The 17,604-nt window shown below is 40.0% G+C and overlaps 1 protein-coding gene across 1 annotated transcript; it reads left to right on the top strand.

The window, feature by feature from the left end:
- The first annotated feature begins 1,039 nt into the window (after window positions 1–1,039).
- Window positions 1,040–8,828, top strand: LOC119739060 (intraflagellar transport protein 56-like). The gene is made up of 8 exons (XM_038213897.1): window positions 1,040–1,168; window positions 2,660–2,884; window positions 3,969–4,029; window positions 4,401–4,484; window positions 5,702–5,768; window positions 6,728–6,834; window positions 7,548–7,682; window positions 8,532–8,828. Exons 2-6 carry the CDS (start codon window positions 2,772–2,774, stop codon window positions 6,808–6,810), a joined length of 408 nt encoding a protein of 135 aa, XP_038069825.1. The 5' UTR covers window positions 1,040–1,168; window positions 2,660–2,771; the 3' UTR covers window positions 6,811–6,834; window positions 7,548–7,682; window positions 8,532–8,828.
- Window positions 8,829–17,604: the final 8,776 nt, after the last annotated feature.

Genomic DNA, 17,604 nt, shown 5'->3' with positions numbered 1-17,604 from the left:
AGGGGTTTGACACATTCAAAGGGGTTTGACACATAGGGAGGAAAGGGAGTCCACCAGCAGGGCTAGTTTTGTCAGGTAAGCCTGGACTATTTACTTGTCAAAATTCAACTTCCTTTCGGCGTACTGGAAAGATTCCCATATCTGGACATTACTCATTTTCTCCCTTTAGTGATTTATGCCACAATTCCGGTTTAAAATGTCCAAAAATATTGGATTTAGCAGGGAAATTTGTTACCTAAAAACTATCGTCGGCTTATCGCGGCATCCCTTTATCGCGGCATGGCCAATTTCTCATTTTGTGTTGACTAAACTCCTTTAAGTGGCGATTTTTATCCAGGTCCTCCAGGCCATAAGGACTTACTGCCGAGTCGTATTTAAAAAAGGACGATTAAAAAATGTTGTGTTTTTCGGGACTTTTAACGATTTTTAATAAATATTCACATTTTCCAAAACCTGCAAATTTTCCCTCACCGTGTCTGTTAAAACTAAAAGGTACCGTCTATATTTTAACATAAACCATTAATGGTGCTCTGTCCATGGAAGTTCCATTGTCTGGTTCCCCTTCTACAGCTGCAAACACAAAATGAAGTCGTAGGACGATATTTCCACCGCGAAATCGTAAAAACTTTTACGGGATCAAAATAAGGACAGCGCGTAAAAAAATAAAACGGCACACCGTGTAAACTGAATGGCGCCCCCAATCGCCAATCACTAGAATTGTCACAGTAATTTTTCTTCTCCTTTCGGGGAAGGGCAGGGTTTTAAGAAATCATCCTGCAGGGATATAGGCTGTCAAAGTTTAATCAACTTGAACGTTACAGGGAAAAGATCAGACTTTATTCAGGGGATGTTTTGGTAAAACATTAACTACATGTATTGAAAAAAAGTTGAGTTATAAAAACCACAATTCCCACATACCGTGATAATATCCACCTCCATTCGCACATTCCGATCATGTCTATTTTCACAGGTATTTGAAAAGGAAGAGTTATACAACCTAAGAGACAGGACAATTCGGGAAGGTTAGCGGGCAATCTCTTGTCCAAACAAGAAACGTGATAAGTACCGCGATAATAAGGCGTTCCATCCTACATGCTTACTGCCTCTGCCAGCATCCTACTGTCTGAAAAAACACCAAGGACATTTCACTAAATGTCCAGAACTCCAGGTATGGAATCTTTCCGGAGTATTTTTTAACCCTAACCCACCTCACTCCTCCAAAATCCTCCTGGCGGTTTTGGAGGATTCTAGAGGACTGAGGATGAATGGTGATTGAATCAAATGAGGATTCTGGAGGATAGAGGATGAATGGTGATTGAAGCATAGAAGGATTCTGGAGGATTGAGGATGAATGGTGATTGAATCAAATGAGGATTCTAGAGGATTGAGGATGAATGGTGATTGAATCAAATGAGGATTCTGGAGGATTGAGGATGAATGGTGATTGAAGCACATGAGGATTTTGGAGGAAGTTCCTCCATGAGGGTGAATGCATTTTGTGGCAGGACTGTCTGATGATTTTGAAGGATTTGGCGTTGGTTATCCTTCATTTAAACACGAGTGCAAAATTTTGGGATGAGGAGGATTTTGGAGGATAGACGATGAATGCATTTTGAGGCAGGACTGTCTGACAATTTTGAAAAATTTAGGTGGAGTTGCAAAATTTTGGAGGATTGAGGATGGTTCTGAGCAAAAAGGGCCTAGGGGGTTATTAAGGGAATAAATGTGTGCTCCGGAGGTTTTTATCACTCGTTTAATACCGCTTAGAGTCTGGGTGCTGATAATTACCCGAGCCGGAGGCGAGGGTAATTATCAACACCCAGACTCTAAGCGGTATTAAACGAGTGATAAATACCGACCGAGCACATATTTATTCCCATTCATAAATACCTTATCCGTAAAAAAATTCAAATAATTCGTTCAAAAAATCCCGATTTTGTTCAACAAGTTCACTTCATGCTTTTTGAAACATCCCTCTAGCAAAATAATGGAGTGTTCAGCTGGCGAGTAAGATGTAAACAACCCTTTTATGGAGATTGACGCGCGCGTAACATGTTCTGCGCGATGTCACGCAGAACGCACCTGGGGCGTTGCGTTTTGAATTTAGAACTATAAAATTCTGACTCGCTTGTAGTGTTGCGCATGCCTACGTGAGGATTGTGAACGTTCAACCAATGAAACGGTAAGAGGCACTGGATTTTTAGGAGTCCACATTTTATTGTGACACTGGAAAAGTGTTTAAGACCAGCTAGCCATGTCTTTATCATCCGTTTAATACCGGCCGCGTGACGGGCTCTCGACCAATAGGAATAGCTAAACTGTCTGAGGTATTTATGAATAATGCTTTAATTGCATACATTGTTAGACTTTCTTTTTATAGCTCCATGATTGTATAGTCATTCTTCCAGAACTGTAAGTGTAAGAGTTTTAAACTAAGTTCAGGAAGTATGGTCAGGCCCTACAGGCCCCATTTTTATCTTTTGTAAATTTGTCATTTTTTTGGGAAATTGCTTCTCAAATTTCACAGTAATTATTGTCAACCAAATTCTTCAAACAATGCCCCTTCCAATAATAGCAGATGAAAACAATATTTGAACGAAACCTTATGAATTAGAAGGTTAAGATGTTAAAATAACTTGTTTTCCTTTGTTTCGTGAAGTTGACAGAGTTTGAAGGTTCTACCAAGGATGTCAACTGTGGAGCACATACAGGATGCAGAGCACACTGATGACGTATCACCATGGCAACGCGTACCGCTCAACATCACTTGAATGAGATTGTACCTGACACCGTTAATTGTAAAGAGCGCCACCTGTTGTTTGGTTATCGATCAAGATTATGCAGCAGATAATGCAGCGGTAGGCTATATAGGCCTGTACGTCAGGTAAGTCTGGACTATTTATTTCTCAAAATTCAACTTCCTTTCGGCGTACTGGAAAGATTCCCATATATCTGGACATCACTAATATTTCCCTACAGTGACCTATGCCACCATTTAAAGGGATAATATGTCCAAAATGTCGGATTTAGCAGGGAAAAGTTGCTACCATGGCATGCCTACTGAGAAAACATGTCAAAGGACATTTCCTAGTCTTTGTTGGTCAGTGACGTCTGAGGTATGGGTGTCTTTCCAGAGTATATTTGAATGCTTTGCATACATTGTTGGGTAAGACCTCTTTTTATAGCTCCATGATTGTATAGTCATATAGTCAGCAGGGCCAGGGCCTATTGTTTTTAGTTCACCGCACCTACCCCAATTAAGAACCCAGTATCAATGCACACATATAGTGGTGTTCCCTAACGTGGCGCACTGCGACGTTTCTCCTGACTTTCCTCATGCACGGTTGCCAAACTTCTTTGTTGATAAACTTCGAATTCATTCAGTTATTACTGGTACTTTTTCAGTAGTGTTTGCCATTTAACTTCTGTAAACAATTTCACTGTCATACAATTTTGAGCAAAATTTTAAAACGGTGGCGTCCGGAAATTGGGCCAAAAATCAGCTGATCAGTGTTCCCTAACACAGCGCACTTGCGTAAATCTTGGAAAATTCCAGGTTAACACTAAAAAAGTTATTTAAAGTTAACAAATTCTAATTAATAAATATCATTTATGTCTACATTAGCCAACTAGAAGAATGTCAGAAAATTATTTTCTTATTTTTGGGTGAGTATATCAGTGGTGAGTTGAAGGTAAACTGTTTCCCGATGATAATTTGAGTTAGAAATATGATTTGGGTTTGTAACTTCAGGGGTTGCCCTTCAGGAAAATCAAGTTTGGATTGATTTGGGGGTCAAAAGGTCAAAGGTCAACATCATTGGTCAAGGTCTAGGTCATTCATTGACCAGTATTAACTATTCTACTACATGTAATTTTGCACCTTATATCAACTCAGGCCGAGGGGTTTCAACAGCACCGCTGTATTTGTTGCAGTGAATGTTTATTGATTCATTTTATTTCATCAACAGCTTTGAAAATGGAGTTGAGGCCAGACAGACAGGGGGCATAGGACTGCATATTTGCTCTCAGGTCATTTTATCTAATGCATTTAATGTTAGACACTATTCGTTTTTGAACTTTACTCCAAAAACCTGAAAATATTTATTGCCAATCACCCTCTATTATTCAGGACCAATTTTTTTTGGAATTATTCTTGACCATTCTCTTTATTTGGTGAACAATTGTGACCATCGTCTGACTAGAGGCGTTTGCATGTTGATATTAGTGCTCAGGCATCAAATTACGTCAGGAATCGACCACTAGTCTTGCCCCAACTTGCTCATAGTTGTTTCTGTGGCATGGTTTAGCTGTATTTGTCCTTTTTGGGGGAAAAAAAGTAGTGCAGGTGGGAAAATTATCAGAAAAACCAAGATGACATTTTTGTGTGTTTACGTTTCTAGAGTTACTTCTACAACGACGATATATTCAACTACAACTATGCGCAGGCCAAAGCCACAGCAGGCAACTACAAGGAAGCAGAGGAGGTAGGTTGGACTCCCGGACCCAATTTTTGTTGTTGCACCCTCAATAGTTGGCCAGTCATGGCGCAGTGACTCGTCATGGTGCCTGAACTAGTCATGGTGCCTTTCATTTGCAAACATCAAAAACCAAAACTACCAAGTTATTATGAAATACCTGACTGTTAGGGAGTAATAGTCTCAAGCATCCTGTGAAATCACGGCACCTGGTGTGCTGTCATTTCTAAGAAAAGTGGAATTTTGTATCAATTTCTGCTGATGGTCGGCCCTGTTTGAGAGAGAAGCTCGACTTTCTGTCTGTTCTCATCCATATGCTGTTGCCGTATACCTAGATGTAGAACAAAAGGATATTGCAATAGCTTATTTTCCCATGTGCTGCATCTCTTTGGAATTCCTTGCCTGGTGCTTATTTCCCTCCAACCTATGATCTGTCCTGATTCAAGAGGAGTGTGGAGTGCTGTGGCCTCGTGGTTAAGGGCGTTGGATTCGTGGTCTGCGGGTAAAGCTGGAGGTTGTGGGTTCAAGTCCAGCCTGGGGTCATGGTGCGTGTGCCCTTGGGCAAGGCACTTTGTCACTCATTGCTTCTCCTCACCCAGGAGTAATAGGCTATCAGCTTTGGTCCAAAAATTGGGCCACCGGTACCAGACGATTGAAAAGAGCAATGCTCATAGCGATTTTTTGAAAGGCACATCTAGAGTTGGAGAATGTGTGATAGCTTTGCAGTGTGAGTGGTGGCAGTGTTATCACTTTTGATTTTTGTTTTCAAAATTGCCGTCAATATGCTTGAACCGGATCAATTGTATGTTGTAACAAGCATGTTTTGGCTGCCATTTAAAAAAAAGAAAACAAGTGATAGCACCCAAAAAGCTGCCACCGCTGCAATGCTGTCACATATTTTCTGACTAGAGGGGTGCATACCTTGCCAAAAATCACAATGAGCATTATTCCCCTCATTTGATACTGACCAAACCCCCACACTGATGGCTTATAAGTGGGTGCCTATGAGGGCAGAGATGGTGTGGTTGATTTAGCTGCTTTGCTCCGACTTGTAGCCCTGTATATCTGGAGTGGCTTTTAGCCTTGTTCAGGGTGAATAGGCATAAAAAAACAAGTCTAAAACCCGGATGGGGATCTTTCTGTGACTCCTAGTCCACTGTTTTGGTGGGACACTTGGTTTTACCATGATTTAATTGGAGTGGGTTTCGTTTCTCTTGTTTTTCCAGATTTTTGTGCTCATTCAGAGTGAGAAGATCAAGAATGACTACACGTGTCTCTGGTTGGCAAGATGCTGTGAGTATTACCGTCAATTGTGAATGACGTTTCCTTTTCCAACTTCCAAGTTGCTAATTATGGGAATGAATCCACCTGTTAAGCCTCAACTCATGATGTATTGACCACTCACAATTGTGACTGCACAACCAAATGTCCAACTAAAATCACGACATGTTGCGTGCATGCATTTCATGTACTGCTGGAAAATCCAGAGTGGCATTAGGGAGATGCACATGTTGCCCATGTGTGAGGTAGACTGAAGGGTCTCTAACAATGACATAACCAGCATGCAATCATCGCCCTGATCGTATATTAAGGATGTGACTTTGCGTTTCATTTTGTAAACGTTAAGCAAATATTTTCAGAACTGTTTTAAACGTTTAGCCATTGACAGTGGCTTTTGCCTACCCATTATGTCTGATCTGCAGACCAGCGTGATTGACATGATAAATCAACAATGGTTGACATAGTAAATAGCGGGCAGTCGTTGATAAAGTAAAAATGTTCTACGTGTTCCCCAAATGTAATCAAGTACTACGGTGCTTCTAAGGTTTTGTAAATTAAGTAGGTTTGAAAACAACGTTAGTTATTTGTACTATGTGTGGATATCTCCAAGGAAGATCGCGTGAACGGAGGTCCCTTTTCTTAATTCTGGTTTTGTTTACATGTTTTGAGAAATTTGTAAACGGAGTTAAAAGTTTTTTTGTTTAAACGTGTAAACTTCACATCTTAGTCGTACATTTGCCATGTTGGATTTGTTCTATCACATTTCAAGCAGATTGTACGACAGAAATTTGCTACATTGAACATCCCTCTTGGCTCCCAAATATTGTACACAGTTACACTGAGCATTGCTGGCCAAAAATTGCTGAAACGAGCATCCACTGAACCGAACCATCTTTTGTAGACCCGATGTGTTTTCTTACAGCAGTATCCTATGTATTTATAACCTTTCTTTGTGTGTTTTCGTTGTTCAGACATCGTGAATCCTAAGGCCAGACTAGCCTGGGAGTTGTACCTTAAGATGGAGACGTCTGGCGAATCGTTCAGCCTGCTGTAGCTCATTGCCAACGACGGCTTCAAGGTAAAACATCATCCCCTAATTTTGTATGTTTGGTCAAGATTTTGGCATTAGCCCCAAATTAGTATCCAGTCACTCAATCTCAACCTGCAGCCGATTTCACAAAACACATTTGTCACTCCGTCAAAACCCAAATCGTAGAGGAAATGTCAATCTAAATATAACACACTTGTAAAAAAGAATGCACATATCCAGACGCCACTTCAGCCGTTGTGTACAAAGTCTATGGCGAGTCAAGAAAACTTTCCAAGTATTTCTGAACAAAATTGGAAATGTTTCTGCAGATTCGTGTTTGTGAAAAATTTTTGCAATGACTGATCTTTATTGAGATGATGTGTGAAGACAAAAGTGGCGTCTGATTGCAACATTGTTTTCACGTGTAAAATCAACGAGAATACAAATCCCCGTCAAAAAGAAAAAAAATGATTCGTTGCACATTTACTACTTTGTGTCATTAGCTTGAATTATGAAGGATGCACTTTTGTGTCGCAAACTTTAGTAAGCATGTAGAGGGCATCATAAAATATTAGAATAGCCAAAAATCCCAACTGCTTAAAAAAAATTGATTTGGGACAAATTCATCACTTTGTCAACACGGTGGCGATATGATCGAAAACTACAGGCTTTTCGTTCGAACTTCTGATGTTTTTTGCTCGACCTCAACATATAATTGTCACGGTCTCTCGATCCTCAAATCTCATCTTTTCTATCGGTAGATGGCCAGTTCTACTATGCGACCAAGGCTTTCGATGTCCTGGAAAGATTGGACCCCAATCCTGAATACTGGGAAGGCAAGCGAGGGGCGTGCGACTGGGCGTATTCCAGCAGATCATAGCTGGTCATGAACCAAGGTGGGTGTCATCTCTGTCAATCAGCAGTGCACACTGACCAATCAGATCTCAACCTTTGGTCAGGTGACCACATACATCGATCAAACAGTGCGTACTGACCAATTACATCTCAATTAGTATATCACTCCGGTGCTCTACCAACTGAGCTATCCAGCCCAATGTTGGCGGTTCCCTAATTGTCAATGTCTCTGTCAAAGGGGCGCTAGTCAGAAGCCCTCAACCCGCATATGCCATGCAGCCAGGGATCACGCCCAAAGTCACGATGCAGACCTGGCAAATATCAAGCGGGGATCACTCAGAGAGGATACGGCTTTTTATTACAAATTTTCATGAATACTTTTCAACTTCTTAGCCCTCTAGTTCAACTTCATTGATCTCTATGGATTTTTCCATTGTCCCCATATTCTATAAACAGCTTTCAGTTTCACTATTAGGTTTTGCCCTTCACTGACGTAAAAACACTGCTTACTCAGTTTGTTACCTCCCGAGTGAAAGTTGGAATAAATCACTCGGTTGGGACTCGAACCTATGACCTCCTGCTTTCTAGTGCAGACATCTTACCACTGGACCACCGAGCTTACAGAATTGGTTGCCTGGCCAGCCAACCAACCCCGTAAGCTCGATGGTCGAGTCGTGGGTTCGAATCCCACCCAAGTGATTATTTTTCCAACTTTCACTCGGGAGGTAACACACTGAGTATACAGTGTTTATACATCGGTGAAGGGCAAAACCTAACATTGATTTACATCACCCCGACGCAAAATCCATGTTAATAGCTTTCATTTTCATGTGCACAAAACCCAGTGAAGTTCAAGCCACTAGATTTTTGTCATTTTTTTTCCTCTACAGAGAAACACTGCGAGACATCCTCCAAATCTTGCGCAACACCGGTTACCCACAGGTGGAATACATCATCCGTGTCATGAAGAAGTGGGCCAAGGACAACAGGGTACCAGTTTCCTGAGGTGGTCCCTATCCTAGTCTTGAGATTGTTTAAATTTGTACATTCCAAAAACCCTTGCTTGCAAAGGGATTTTCCAAAAATAAAATAATGGAACGATACTGTTGATTAGGGGTGATTTAATTATTCTTGACGCATGGGAAATTTGCCTTGAAATATTTCTCTGTTTAGCTTTGGCAAGATAGTTATGCAGGAGAAAAAAACAACAGTTCTGGAGAGAGGCTGGTTTCTCATGGCATAAACAAAGTAGGCTTGCCTAGTTAAGCTGGACTCTGTGACTCAGTCAGTGACTTGGTCAGTGACTCAGTCAACAACTCAGTGACTCATTCAGCGACTCCATGATTCAGTCAGATTCAGTCAGTGACTCAGTCAGTGACTCGTCAGTGATTTGGTCAGTGACTCGGTTAGTGAATGACTCAGTGACTCATTGAGCGACTCAGTGGCTGTCATCTACTCAGTGACTTGGTCAGTGACTCAGTAAGTGACTCGGTCAGTGACTCTCTCAGTGACTCGGTCAGTCAGTGGCTCATTCAGTAACTCAATGACTCGGTCAGTCAGTACGTGACTAATAGTGACTGACTCGATACTCAGATGACTCAGTCAGACAGTTGAAGTCAGGTAGCATTGAAATGTTCATATCATAATTATAAAGGTTCTCGTCATAAATGTTGCTTAGGACAACTCTGCAAGTTTGTTTTCTTGGAGTTTCTGGGGCCTGTTTAGAGACAAGCCAACGGCATGAGAATGGGCCAGGAATGGTTATTCAAGGAGGGGGGTAGTCATCTGTACGTAATGTAATTATACTAATTAATGGTTTATATTGATATAAATATACATGTACAAGTTTTCAGATCACGTTTGTCAGGTAATTAGGGTGTAAGGTCCAGAAGGCATGAAACAAATTGAAGATGAGTGATTTGAACTGAGCCCAATTTCATAGCGCTGCTAAGCACACAATTTCTGCCACACTCTAAAAAAGCATTAGTCAGATTTGACTAGAAACCAGTCAAATTTGACTAGCCATTCAGGGTCAGCTGGGTGCAACTGAAAATCAGTCAATCTGACTAGATTTTTCCAGTCAGTATTATTGACTTTGGAAAAGTAGTTATGCAAATAACTGAAATTGGAGTCGAACCCAACTACGTTTCTAGTCATAGTATTGAACTTTGCATGTTTAACTAAATTCCTATTCAATTTCCAATAACTGGGAAAACTAGTCAATATTTTGACTAAGTTGTTTTTAGAGTGCAGCAGGAGCCTCTCCGTCTATCTATCACATTGTCAATACTATATTTTTTTCATGTACAATATTGGGACAGAATGTTGCAACCTGATGCTGCTTTTTCTTCATTTCATCTCAATAAGGTCATTCATTTCAAAAATGATGATAAGACATGAATCTGGGACTGGGAAATACTTAAGAGAAAAATTTCTTGACGCTCCATAGACTTTGCACACAACCGCTGAAGTGGCGTCAGGTTGCAACATTCTTTTCCAATATTGTGTGATATTCTGACTTCATTTCTTTATTTCATCTGTAAAAACATTAAATGTTTACTGCCTTTCTTTAAAGGGAAGATACAAGATTTGCAAACATCACAAAACGAAATGATCAAAATATCGCGAAATACCTTACTGGATTGTTGGGGAATGACAGTCTAAAGCATCCTGTGAAATCGTGGCTCCTGATGTGCTGACATTTTTAAGAAAAATTGTACTTTTCCAACGCTGGTCGGCCGACCAGCATTGGAGAAAACTGGCTATTTTTCAAAAATTGCTCCGAATTTTTCATAATTAGTTATTCCGCATTTTCTTTGCAATTGATTACACACCTGTGAAGAGGTACAAGTCTGCTAGACTGATTCTCTGACCTTACAATTCCCCAAAGTCTATTAATTGCTCCGTTTTATCTTATAAGTGGGGTCACCAGACTGCAAATACATGTCTGGTTTTCTTGGCTTTTCCAGCATCTACAAGCCCAAATGCGAAAAAAGTCATTTTAACAATATTTGCTATAACATACTAATCCTCCAAATCCATTTATTTCTGAAAATTGCAGCAAAAGCAAATGTTGTACATTCCCTTCAAGTCCGATAAATCTTATCTTGCAGTGTAAATATTGTGTAGGTGAATTTTAAAAGTAAATGTTACTTTAAGGATTGTTGAAATGCTGTGCATAGTTCTTTGAATAAAGAGATATTAAATCATCACAATAAATAAAAGTGAAAAAAATACCTGTTTGTTATTGATTTGTTTGTTTTCTTGGTAGTTTGTTTGGGATTCCTGAAAACAAAACTTAATTCAATTTATTTAAAAGATAAGTTTAGTAAATTTATGTTTGGGCATAGGGCTATAAAAAGTTGGGAAGGTAAAAAAAAAAAAGAATAATATAATTTCAATTTGAAAAAAAGTAATATAATTTCAATTTGTTTAAAAGTAAGCTCAGTCAATTCATTTTTGGGAAAGAAAAAAAAGGGAAGACAATTGAACAACAATACTATGGTGGGACTCGAACCTGAGTCGCCAGATTGGGAGTCCTACGCCGGTCCAGCAGACCATTGTCGCACTTAAACAAAGCTACAGTTCTGCTTTATCATAACCGTAAGATAGGCTTATCGTGGCTTTTCAACGTTGACGCCCATGCACGCTTAGACGTAAAACACAGTCTGACGATGTAAAACATTCGTTAGATTTTGGGTGTAGCTGTTCTAATTGATCCAAATTTAATTGGAAAAGGGTAAAGGGTGTCAACTGAACTAAAATTGTGAACTTCAATGAAATAAAATTCGTACAATCCTTGGTTTCAGTACGAAACACACGTGTTCAACGGATGCAGAGAAGCCTATTTCTTTTGTTAAATTCCTTTGTTGGATCTGGCGTTAACAATAAAATGTTTCCATTGAGGGAAAAGGATTAAACGCCGCGATCTTTTTTCACGCTTGAGTGCCTCTGAATGGGGAATATTGAAGCGGAAAATCACGATTTACTGCACTTAGGCAGCATTTTATACCCACATTATGATACTTTTTGAAGAGGAAATTGCATACTGAATACATCTATAGTTTCAAAATTCAAAAATTCGCCGTATTTAAAAAGTCGAGGAAATTTTTTTGGAAAAATTTCACCAAAACTTTCCTCATCCTATCGTAGGCGGCGCTATATATATATTTCATTCTCAGTGCACGCATTGTTAGCGCGATAGCCGCCGCCCGATCTGTGTATCACCCGTTTACCCAATCTTATTTTAGCATCACAATTTCAATTTTTCTCACGAATAAAAGTTGAATAGGTCTACAACTAAAACAATAGATAATTAAGGTCAGTGAAAAAAATGCAATCCGAATAAAAGTCAACTTTAATGGAACAAAAGAGACGCGTATAAGGATATTAATAAAAGGGCCCCGGTATACACATGAACAAGAGGGAGGCGGGAATTTTTTTTTTTTGTCGTGTGAGATGGGGAGGGGGGGGGGACAAACAAAATATATTTATTAAAAGTCGTAAGTGGAGAAATGTTTTTTACAAAAGGGCTATAAACTGTACATGTATACAAAACAGGCAGCCAGCCCCGCCCCCCATCCCCTTGCAATGCCATACACACACGCTAATGCGCTAGCCAACTCTGAATACGGTGCACGTGCGAGAATGAAATATGTATAGCGCCGCCTACGTTAGGATGAGGAAAGTTTTGGTGAAATTTTTCCAAAAAAATTACCTCGACTTTTTAAATACGGCGAATTTTTGAATTTTGAAACTATAGTTATATTCAGTATGCAATTTCCTCTTCAAAAAGTATCATTATGTGGGATAAAATGCTGCCTAAGTGCTGTAATTCGTGATTTTCCGCTTCAATATTCCCCATTCAGAGACACTCAAGCGTGAAAAAAGATCGCGGCGTTTAATCCTTTCGCCACAATGGAAACATTTTATTGTTAACGCCAGATTCAACAAAGGAATTTAACAAAGGAAATGGGCTTCTCTGCATCCGTTGAGCACGTGTGTTTCGTACTGAAACCAAGGATAGTCGAGTTTTATTCCATGGAATTTCTGAATTTCAGTTCAGTTGACACCCTTTATCCTTTTCCAAATAAATTTAGATCAACTTGAACAGCTAAACCCAAAATCAAACGAGTGATTTACGTTGTCAGACTGTGTTTGACGTCTAAGCGTGCATGGGCGTGTACGTGAAAAGCCGCGATAAGTCTATCTTACAGTTATAATTAAAAAGAACTTATAATGCATTTGAGCGCGTTAATAGTCTGCTGGACCGGCGTAAGACTCCCAATCTGGCGACTCGGGCTCGAATCCCACCATGATTATATTATTACTTATTTTTCTTCTTTTTTTCTTTACCCAAAAATAAATTTGGTGAACTTATCTTTTAAAAAAAAATGAAGTTTTGTTTTCAGAATATAATACTTCAAAAATATAAACACTAAAATTGTATGTTATATTCTTCTCTCTCTCTTTTTTTTTTAATATTATTTAATCCTCCATCCATGATGGGATCAAGAAATTGAAAACTATAGAAGAGACAAGTTTGGATTTTTTTTCTGAAAATGATTTTCATTTTAATTCTTTCAACAGCGTTTAACACTTTACACGTATATGGAACTTAACACATAGTTGTCACTGACTGTGTTATTATTGAAATAGTTGAAGAGCATTTTATTGCAAAAATGAAACATATTTTAAGGGTGGATATAACGTTTGCAAGCATAAAAAAACGACATGGTCAAATTTTCACGAAATACTTCACTGGATTGTTAGGGAATGACAGTCTAAAGCTTAGCATCCTGTAAATCATGGCTCCTGGTGTGCTGACATTTTTCAAGAAAAAGTGTATTTTTCCAAAACTGGTTAGCCAACCAGCATTGGGAAAAAAGTGGCTTAAAAACAGTTCCTAATTTTTCATGTTTAGTTAATTCGCGTTATCGTTGCAATTGAATTACACAATGGTGAAAGGGTACAAGCCTTCTAGACTTATTCTCTGACCTTACAATTCCCCAAAGTCTACCTATTGCTCTGCTTCATCTTAAGTGGTTCAGGGAACCAGACTTACATGAACATGATTGGTTTTCTTGGTTTTCCAGCATATACAAGCCCAAAACGTGAAACAAGTCAGTTGAACAATATTTGCTATAACATAATAATCCTCCAAATCCATTTATTTTTGAAAATTGCAGCAAAGGCAAATGTTGTACATTCCCTTTAACCAAAACATTTCACACATGTCAGTACTGCATGCGTACAGTTTAAAAAAAAAATCAATGATAAGGACTAGTAACTGGGTTTCGGCATTAAAGATGACTCATTGTCCAAAATTTACAAATTGTTTTGTTTTCCAATTACCAATTTTCTATCCCTTTGTTATTTTAACAGAAGAAAACAACTCTTTTGTTCTGTTTTGGGACATTTACAACCCTCAGAACAAGTAGCATTTAATTTGGCAGCTTTTTCATGCAAACAGGTCTCCTTCCCTACTGAGTACACGAGACTGTTTGCCTACATTATCATTTCCGACAGGGATATCGGGAACCAGTTTTCCCTACAAGAACTGACTTATTACAGGGCTACATATAATGACAATCTAAGTATAATTTATTACATAACCAAATATGGGCCAAATTTGTTGTTCTCATGCAAAAGTGCATACATTTTGTATTGTTAGAATATACAGCAATAAAGAACTTTTCTTGGGGGTCGGAGTCTCAGTAATTGCACAGACTGTGGTTATAAAAAAATCTAAATTTCATGTATGTAGACGCCTACTAAGGAAATAGGAAATATACTGAAATAACAGCTAACATTGACCCAGGATCGCATGGACCAACAAAGGGCATGAAAACTACTCTTCTCAACTGTTCTCAGACTTTAATTTAAAATTATATCCAAGTGAGAGATATTGATGATGATGTGTTCAATCGATGGGTACGATGCACCCATACCCAACCTTGCATCATTCAATGACTGTTTATTGCCTATAAGCAAGTAACTGAAAACTTGGTAAAAGGAATTACATGGAGCACAATATTTGAGTGAATAACCAAACCACATTCCTCTGAGTTACTAAACATGCAAAACAATCTAAACCGCATGGATGTTTACTGAAGGCAGGACCAGTCCAATCCAGTCCAGGATCTGCAATCCAGTATCCTCACTGGTTCAGCATCTGCAATCCACTCCTAACTGGTTCAGCATCTGCAATCCAGTATCCTGACTGGTTCAGCATCTGCAATCCAGTATCCTAACAGGTTCATCATCTGCAATCCAGTATCCTAACAGGTTCAGCATCTGCAATCCAGTATCCTAACTGGTTCATCATCTGCAATCCAGTATCCTAACAGGTTCAGCATCTGCAATCCAGTATCCTCACTGGTTCATCATCTGCAATCCAGTATCCTAACTGGTTCAGCATCTGCAATCCAGTATCCTAACTGGTTCAGCATCTGCAATCCAGTATCCTAACTGTTTCATCATCTGCAATCCAGTATCCATGGTTCAGCACCATGATAGCTGGGTGACCCTCTCGATGATCTTATCCCGTCTCTCTCCACCAACCTGCTGATCAAATTTCTGCAGGAAATAGTCTGGATGCCACATCAGCTGCAAGGAGCGTACAAAAACCCCCACAGCTCGGCAGCATCCTCGCTGAACATAATGTAACGCATCATCACCTGGAACAATCTTGTCTGAGACTGAGTTGCCATGATGAAACAGTCACGGCATGTCCTCCATGGATCCCAGCTGAGTCAACTACTGTCCCTAGACTTGCACTAAGCACCTTGTTACACAACTGTAGATACTCATCCTGTGTCATTGTCTTTGTTTTTGTCTCAGCTTGTCTTCCTCTCTGCTGTATCGGACAGCTGAGACCCCTTGTAGCACTGCTGCTGTTCTGTCAGTGATCTGCTGCTATGGCGGCTCAGTCGTCAAATGAATCCTGATGATTAAATGAAAATCCTGATGATTAGCCTCATATTTTCAATTCAATTTGGCCAACAAAAAAAACTTTTCTCCAAAACAATTATGCAAACATTCCTTGGAAAGTAGGAGAAGCTTCGGTCAACATTCGTCGACCCATTTTGTTTTTTTAAATATCAACCACATATAACCTTATATGGTAAGGAATTATTTTGTTTCCCCTTCTTTTCTTGCGCAGTTTTATCAAACGAAAAGCAACGATTTCTGATTTCGCAATCTACCTGAAACGAAAGCTGGACATTGTTCGTTGTGCAATTTTCTGAACGACATAGACACATTGGTTGCACAATGTATTCCAAACGACGCAGATACGTCTTGAGACCATGATTATGTGCACCAAGTATAAAGCATGTTATCTTCTAGAAATAAAATCAAAAATATTTTAAGTGTTATTTTTAATAAGAATGTCTTTTATTTCAAGTCATTACCACTATCTACCACTATAGCTATAGTACGCGGGTATGTATACATGCATTTTCGAACAGTGCCCTCAATAGTCAGGTAGCGTCTAGCCCAACCCCCTCCACCCCAGCTTTTCCAACTTTCCAAGTTGGTGGCTCCGCAAATATGAACAAGAGATTGCCTCTGCTGGTCAAGAGGCCTAACTGTAGCCTTTCCACAAGGTCATCCTGACAAGCGCCGGCAGTTAACCGAGGGACGAAACAGCGAGGCGTTTTGAACGGCGACTTGACACACGTCGAGTGAGCTACAAGCGAGGTTTTCCAAATCCTAGCTTCATTCCAATACCGGATCCAGCTCTATTGCCAAGCCGCATGCCCGAAACCGGTTTACGGAACGAAGCCGGAGTTTGAGAAACGCCGGTATGTCTCATGACCTCGATGACTTTCGGTCGTTTTGTAAACATAGGCTTCATGCCCGGCTTCGGAACAAGGCCATGTAAGGCCCCTAATCAGACAAGTGGCTTTGTCATTTACTTGTATGGTATGGTCTCACTGGTATGGGGGAGGGGAGGGGGAAGGGGGGGGGGCTGTGATCGTTCAACTATCCCACCCCACCCCCATCGTCGCTACGTCATTGCTTCAGAGATTATTATAAATCGAGGTGGTTCGCAATACAGAATGGCAAACTCTTGTGTGATTTGTCCGGATATCACCAGGGCTAGTTCAGGGTGAATCGTGCGCTTTATGCGGAGGCCACAAACTAGCAAATGTAGGAAGTCTGGTCGTTCCATACAAGCCTTTCTCGTTTAAATCACTTAACATGCTTTATTGGAACTGTGTCATTACTTTAGGTAGTGAACGTTTGCTTTTTAGGTTCATCATCACCGGTCATACATTCTAACATTTCTGGAAATGATTATTCGAACTGGGAGATATTCAAGTGTAAAAACCTTTTCCACATTTAGAAGGCCACGATTATACACGGGCCGTATATGATGCGTAAAGTTCATGGAAGTTTATTTAACTGTATTTTATTTCCTCAAAGTCCCAATCAAGGAGCAAAGCCTACCTCAGGGGCATAACTACGGGGACACGGGGCATATACCCCCACCCCCTGTGGAAGCCGGCCCCAGCCCTCCCCCGCCCCATTTTGAAAACCTGAATTAAAACATTCACTGTAAGCTGTAATAATACGTTTATTTTGCATTTAGTGCAGCCTTTGAAAAAAAAAACACGCACCTCAGGTGCCCTACCCCAAGTTAAACCCAAGTTTCTCCGCTGGCTTGAGTACGATTTAATTCCTCATAATCCCGAATATATCCACACAATTTAATAGACTGAAGCGCCAACTGTACATTGAATGAATCACGGCCGGTGTATACGTCACTTGTCTATCCACCAATCACAGTTTGTCGGTGACAAGTCGGTGACGACGAGTCGGTGACCACAAGTGAGTGGTCTGTGACTGACAGGTTGTGTGTGTCAATCATAAATTCCATATTTGGATGTGTCACCGACATCCATACAATATCCACCAATAAGAAGCGGCCATTTCAATCTCGGTGACTAGTTTTTA

This window comes from Patiria miniata, unplaced genomic scaffold (genome assembly GCF_015706575.1).
Source record: "Patiria miniata isolate m_02_andy unplaced genomic scaffold, ASM1570657v1 HiC_scaffold_10, whole genome shotgun sequence".
Classification (NCBI taxonomy): domain Eukaryota; kingdom Metazoa; phylum Echinodermata; class Asteroidea; order Valvatida; family Asterinidae; genus Patiria; species Patiria miniata.
Note: the sequence above shows the minus strand (reverse complement) of the source record. Positions and strands in the feature narration are given on the sequence as shown.